The sequence below is a fragment of the Dipodomys spectabilis genome, unplaced genomic scaffold, assembly GCF_019054845.1.
Source record: "Dipodomys spectabilis isolate Male_0828 unplaced genomic scaffold, ASM1905484v1 ptg000082l, whole genome shotgun sequence".
NCBI lineage: Eukaryota > Metazoa > Chordata > Mammalia > Rodentia > Heteromyidae > Dipodomys > Dipodomys spectabilis.
The window spans coordinates 950,132-956,780 of record NW_024870759.1 but is presented as its reverse complement, the minus strand read 5'-3'; the positions used below and the strand labels follow the sequence as shown (position 1 = coordinate 956,780).

The 6,649-nt window shown below is 44.3% G+C and overlaps 1 protein-coding gene across 1 annotated transcript; it reads right to left on the bottom strand.

The window, feature by feature from the left end:
* Positions 1–3,436: 3,436 nt before the first annotated feature.
* On the bottom strand, positions 3,437–4,657 carry LOC122110912 (protein Red-like). The gene has a single exon (XM_042683633.1). The coding sequence runs from the start codon at positions 4,655–4,657 to the stop codon at positions 3,437–3,439; it is 1,221 nt and encodes a 406-aa protein (XP_042539567.1).
* Between the last annotated feature and the right edge of the window lie 1,992 nt (positions 4,658–6,649).

The window sequence follows — 6,649 nt, the reverse complement described above, 5'->3', positions numbered from 1 at the left end:
TTCCTTCCTTCCTTTCTCTTTCTTTCTTTCTTTCTCTCTTTCTCTCTTTTTTTCTTTTTTTCTCCCTTTCCTCCTCTTTACTTTTCCTCCTGCTCTCCCTATACCTCTTCCTTTTCTACTTCCTCTTTCTTTCCTTTTCTCTTTCTCTTTCATTTTTTTTTCTTTTTTGCTGGTTGTGGGGCTTGAACTCTGGGCCTGGAAGCTGTCAATCAGCTCTTCAGCTCAAGATGAGCACTCTACCACTTGAGCCACAGCACCACTTCCAGTTTATCTGATGGTTAATTGGAGATAAGAGTCTTATGGACATTACTGCCCAGGCTGGCTTTGAATTGAGATTCTCAGATCTCAGCCTCCTGAGTAGTTAGAATTACAGGTGTAAGACACCAGTGCCTGGCTTCATTTTTCTTTTTCTTTCTTTCTGTCTTTCACTTTCTTTCCCCCCTTCCTTTCTTTCTTCCTTCCCTCCCTATCTTTTTTCCTTTTCCTTCTCTCCCACCTCCCTTTTTCTCTTTCTCCCTTCCTTTCTTTCCTTTTTCCTTCCCTTTCTTCCTTCCTATCTCTCCCTCTCTCCCTCCTCACTTTTTTCTTTCTTCCTCTTTCCTTTCCCTCCCTCCCTCTCCCCATACCTCTTTTCTTCCTTTTCTCCTTCCTTCCTTCCTTTCCTTCTTTTTCTTTTTTCTTTCATTTTTATCTTTTTGTTTTTCTTTCCTTCCCTTCCTTCTCTTTCCCTCTCCTACCTCCCTTTCTTTTTCTTTCTCCCTTCCTTCCTTTCGCCTTTCTTCCTTTCTTTCTATTTCACCTTTCCTTCTCCCCTCTCCTTCCTTCTATTCCTTCCTTTCTTCCTCTTTCCTTCCTTTCTTTCATTTCCCTCCCTCCGTCTCTCCCCCATACCTTTCCTTCCTTCCTTTCCTTCCTTCCTTCCTTCCCTTCCTTCCTTCCTTTCCTTCCTTTCCTTCCTTCCCTTCCTTCCTTCCTTCCTTCCTTCCTTCCTTCCTTCCTTCCTTCCTTCCTTCCTTCCTTCCTTCCTTCCTTCCTTCCTTCCTTCCTTCCTTCCTTCCTTCCTTGTGGTTTTGAGGATTGAATCCAGGGCCTCACAAGCACTCTTTCAGTTAAGCCATGTTCCCAGTCCTTTTGTAGTTTGTTTTGTTTTCAGATAGGGTCTTGTGCTTTTAACCATGGTGACCTTGGACCATGCAGTACCTGGGATTATAGATGTGAAACACCACAACTGGAAATACCTGTGTCACTGTTCCCATTCCAAGTTTCTGGGAAAGAGAAATGAAGTAGCACCACCAGAGTCAGGAAACTTTCAGTGAGCCTGACAGCTGTTGGTATGTATGAGCATATGTGAGGAGTCAAGAGTTTAGAAAAAAAATTTTTGGTAGCACTGGGGTTTGATCTTGAACTTCAAACTTGATAGACAGAGGCTCCACCACTTAAGCCATGCTTGAGCCCATGTCAATAGACTCTTAAGGTTCCCCTTCCCCAGCTTATGAAGCAACAGGCTCTCTCAAAAGGGGATGTATTTGTTATAGCTGCACACAATTTTTGTTTTGCTCAGAGCAATGCACATAATAAAATCATGCTCTACCACAGAGTATGTTCCCCAGCCCCCACAATTACTATTGGTTCTCTCTCAGGGTTTCTGTGGCTCAGGAATTTGGCTTGGGTATCTCATCTCTTATGCCCTTGAAGTCAGGTGATGGCCAGTAGTAGTATCATTTTGGTGGCTTCTTCATTCACATGTCTGACACCTGGGTTGAGTGAGCTAAGGGGGAACGCATGAAATAGCTGGGACCTACTAAGCATCTATTTCTTATTAATTTTATTGTGCCAGTCATGGGGCTGGGTGAAATCAGGTCCTGGGTACTGTTCTTGAACATTTTTGCTCAAGAATATCATTCTACCACTTGAGTCAAAGCTCCACTTCTGGCTTTTTTGGTAGTTTAGTGGAAATAAGTCTCACAGACTTTCATGCCCGGACTAGCTTTGAACCAGTATGCTCAAATCTCAGCCTCCTGAGTAGTTAGAATTACAGACATGAGCCACCAATGCCCAGCTTGCGCCTCTATTTCTATGTGGTGTCTCCATATGGATATTTCAGTATTGATCATCTGCCAAAGTCACACTGCCCAGTGCTGGGCAGTAGTGACTCATGCCTGTAATCCTAGCTATTCAGGAGGCTGAGATCTGAGGATTGCTGTTCAAAGTAAGCCTGGGCAGGAAAGTCTGTGAGACTCATCTCCACTAAACTAACAAAAAAATCAGAAGTAGAGCTGTGACTCAAGTGGTAGAGCGCTAGCCTTGAGCAAAAGAAGCTCAGGGACAGCATCCAGGCCCTGAGTCCAAGCCCCAGGATGGGCGCCAAAAAAAAAAAAAAAGATAAAAGTTGAGATGTGTTATTATGGCTGTTTTTTTATTTTAAAATTTTTTGGGGGGTCCGGTCATGGGGCCTGAACTCTGGGCCTGGGCACTGTCCCTCAGCTCTTCAGCTCAAGGCTAGCGCTCTACCACTTGAACCATAGCACCACTTCCGGCTTTTTTCTTTTTGCTTATGTGGTGCTGAGGAATCGAACTCAGGGCCTCGGGCATGCAAGGCAAGCGCTCTACCACTGAGCCACCTTCCAAGTATGGCTGTTTTTTGAAAACACAATCTGCATATAGATGGATAGTTGTTCTCTTAGCTAATACTTAACATCATTCTATTTTACCCAACAATTGTATCTATAAACATTTCATCACATTCTTTTATGACATAAGTTTTTTTTGTGTGGTACTTTATGTGGAACTCAGGGCTTGGTACATGCTAGAAAAGTTTTAACTTATGTTACCAAAGTAATAGACACTTAGAAAACATTTCAAAATACACAAATGAATAAAGAAAAATATGTTTTTATCCCTTCTCTTTCATCATACACCCCAGAGGTAACAGTGAGTTTTGTACCTAGGTTTTTATATCTGTTCAATCATACTATTCTAACTTTAATAAAATCAAATCCTATTTCATACAATTAAACCATGTATACTTTTTTTTTTTTGGTTGGTCAAGGGGCTTGATCTCTGGGCCTGGACACTGTCCCTCAGCTCTTCAGCTTAAGGCTAGCGCCCTACCCATGAGCTACAGGGCCACTTCTGGCTTTTTTCTGCTTATGTGGTGCTGAGGAATAGAACCCAGGGCCTCATGCATGCAAGGCAAGCACTCTACCACTGAGCCACCTTCCCAGCCCCATAAACCATACTTACTTTTAACAAAGCTAAATTATTTTACTTGAGAATATCTCAGCTACCTTCCCATGACATGAAGTAGCGATAAATCAGATTATTTTTTCAAGTTACATACTATGACATCATTTGGGTGATGGTGAAAGATTTATTATTTGCAGGTTAATCAATTTTAATGGGATCAAATGATCACACAATGACATTTTGTATATCTTCACACAGGGTATCTTGTATCTTTGTTGGGAATTTCAGAAAGCAAGCCGTGGGAATATTCATCAGCTGCAACTGGTGATGGGTATTTTAGTCTTTTGACTTCAGGCTTACTACCTTCTTTCTTCTTTCGCTGGCGATGACGCTTAGCTTTGTCATAATCCTCCCTGAACCGCCAGGTTTTCCACCCTTCAAGCATTGCAATAACATTCCGGGAGCAAATTTTGTTTCTCAGATACTCCTTGTATTCAGCTTGAGTTTCAAAATCCCTGCGATGTAAGAGATCTTTGCTGTAACTCCTCTTATCCTCCAGAAACTCCATCTTTTCCTTGTAGCTATTCTCCAGGGTGTCACTCACTGTGGTAGGGTAGCATTCCATATATGAGTTGGCTGTAGTATAATGGTCTCCCAGGTGTTTCTTGAGGTCAAGCTTCTTTAGGGATTCAGTGCCTTCCAGAGAGGACTGGATGTTCATGGACTTCATCAGTTTCGTGGTCGACTCCAGTTCTTTTTGGAGAGCTATTCTGGATTTCTCAAGGGACCGAAACCTTCTTCTCTTCGCTGTCTTGAAGGCTTGATCTCGAAGCCACTCTCGGTTCAGTTCCTTGTTTCTCTCTGCAAGGTATTCCCTGGATCTCGCCATCATCTTGTCCCATGATGTCTTGGGAATAGGAGTCATACGGTCCTCAATGTTGTAAAAAGTGCTGCTGGCTTCAAAAGGTCTCTTCTCGCCTTGATCCTTCTTCCTGTATTTCTTACTGTAGGTATCCTGCCCTAAGTGTGAAAACACCTGGGTGAGCTTGCTGATGATGGTGTCACTTGTGTTCACAAAGGTTTGAGGCTCCACGCTGGGACAATCGGCCTTGTCTCGGATCACGGTGAGAGGGATATCCGATTCAGCGTCATCATTCAGGTTTACCAGGTAGGCCATGCGGCCTGGAAGGAACAATTTGTTCGGCTCGGCATCAGGCTTGTTCTTCTGGAATAGTGCTTGGTAGATAGTACGACCCAAGGGTGTTTGCAATTCAGGCTCCTCGTTGTTATCAGATGTACTCTGAGCCTTTTCCATCAGCCTCCTTTCTTTGTTAGCGGTTTCCGATCGAATTCTTTGAAGCAAAGCAACATCCTTCCCTTTCCCCAAATGGGTGTGTTCCAGGTCACCCCCCTGGATGAATTGCTTTTGCTTCTCTGTGTTTAATTTGGTGACACCCAGGGTGGCACTCATAGCTCGACGGTAGATCCCAGTGGTACAGATCGGCTGGCTTTCCTCGTATTTCCTGCGCATTCTCTCTCTCCATTCCTTGGCATAATCTCCATACTTCTCGCCTGGCTCCTTACCTCTCTCCAATCCCTGATAATAGTACCTGGTAGAACTTTTCTTCCATCTTAATGGAGCCAATTCTTTATCTTCTTCACATTCTTCTGAAATCTCAGGGTAATGAGACTTACAGGGGGAGATCCCGCGAAGTCTTCGCAAGTCGTCATTAGTAAGTTTGGATTTTAGAAATGAAAACGGCCCGTCTCCATGTTGGCCTCGTAGGGCCCAAGAGTCAGGGAACAGCTTAAAATCTTGCTTCTCCATCCCATCCAGCAAGGGCAAAGGCCCAGGCCCTCACATGGCCTTAGCCACAAGCTCCCTCCCAGAATGCATTGCGGAAACACCTCATAATGCTCTGTGGAACGTCTCAGGACGCTTTGTCATCCGGGGCTTTCTGCTCCCACCCCCCCCACCCTCCGCGCAACGTCACAACCAGAGCACCATGAAGCCGGAAAAGGGTCATTTTCTCTCTTTTTCGTTTCTTTCTCCCTCCCTCCCTCCTTTTCTTCCTCCCTCCCTCCCTCCTTCCTTCCTTCCTTCCTTTTTCTTTATTTTTTCCTTTCTTTCTTCCATACCCTTCTCTTCCTTCCTTCTTTCTTTGCCCTTTCTCTCTCCCTCTTTTCCTTCTCTTTTCTTTCTTTCTTTCTTTCTTCCTTCCTTCCTCTCTTTCTTTCTTCCTCTCTTTCTTTCCTCCCTCCCTTCCCCCTCCTCCTTTCTCTCTCTTTCTCTCTCTCTCTCTCTTTCTGGTTCTGGGGCTTGACTCAGGACCTGGGCACTAAAGGCTAGCACTCTACCTCCTGAGTCACAGCTCCACTTCTGGCTTTAGGGTAGTTAATTAGAGACAAGAATCTCAGGAGCTGGGCTAGGAATGTGGCTTCTCGGTAGAGTACTTGCCTAGCATGCATGAAACCCTGGGTTCAATTCCTCAGTACCACATAAACAGAAAGAGCTGGAAGTGGCACTGTGGCTCAAGTGATAGAGTGCTAGCTCTGAGCAAAAGAAGCTCAGGGACAGTGTCCAGGCCCTGAGTTCAATCCCAAAACTGGCAAAAAAAATCTCAGGAGCTGGTTACTGGTGGCTCATGCCTGTAATCTAGTTACTCAGAAGGTTGAGATCTGGGGATCATAGTTCGTAGCCATCCCTGGCAAGAAAGCTTGTGAGATGCTTATCTCCAGTTAACCAACAGAAAGTTGGAAGTAGAGCTGTGGCTCAAAGTGGTCAAGTGCTAGCCTTGAACAAAAAAGCTCAGAGACAGCGCCCAGGCCCTGAGTTCAAGCCCCATGACTGACAAAAAAATCTCACAGACTTTCCTGCCCTGGTTTATTTCAAACCTTGATCCTGTGATCTCAGCCTCCTGAGTAGCTAGGATTACAATGGCACCCAGCAAGGGTAATGTACTTTAAATACAGGTTGTGTGTTAGGTGTAAACATGGGTGCTATTTAGTTTACGGTACCCTGTTGGGAAGTTAATAATACTCTTAATAGTTTTAGTCAGAAGTCACCCTCCATATATTTCATCTAGACTATTTTTAGCTCCTTTCCATACCCCAAGTTTTGCTAGCGACCATAAACTGAAAAGAATTACTTATTAGAAACAGGCTGCTAGCTGGGCTATGGTGCACACCAGTAATTTTAGCACTGGGAAGGCTGAGTGAGATAGGAGGATTGCAGCAAGAAGATCATGAGTTCCATGCAGAGACAGAAAAAAAATCAAGAAAGGAAGAAAAGGGAGAAGAGAAAGGGAAGGGCCACAAAAGAGGAAGAGGGATAAAGAAAAATAGAAGTAGAAAAATAAAAACGCAATCAGTTCTTATTGGGGGGGTTTGGTTCACTGGCAGAAAGCTTGGCAAGCATACCCAAAATGCAGGGTTGTAGTCCCAGGACAGAGAAGAGGACAAA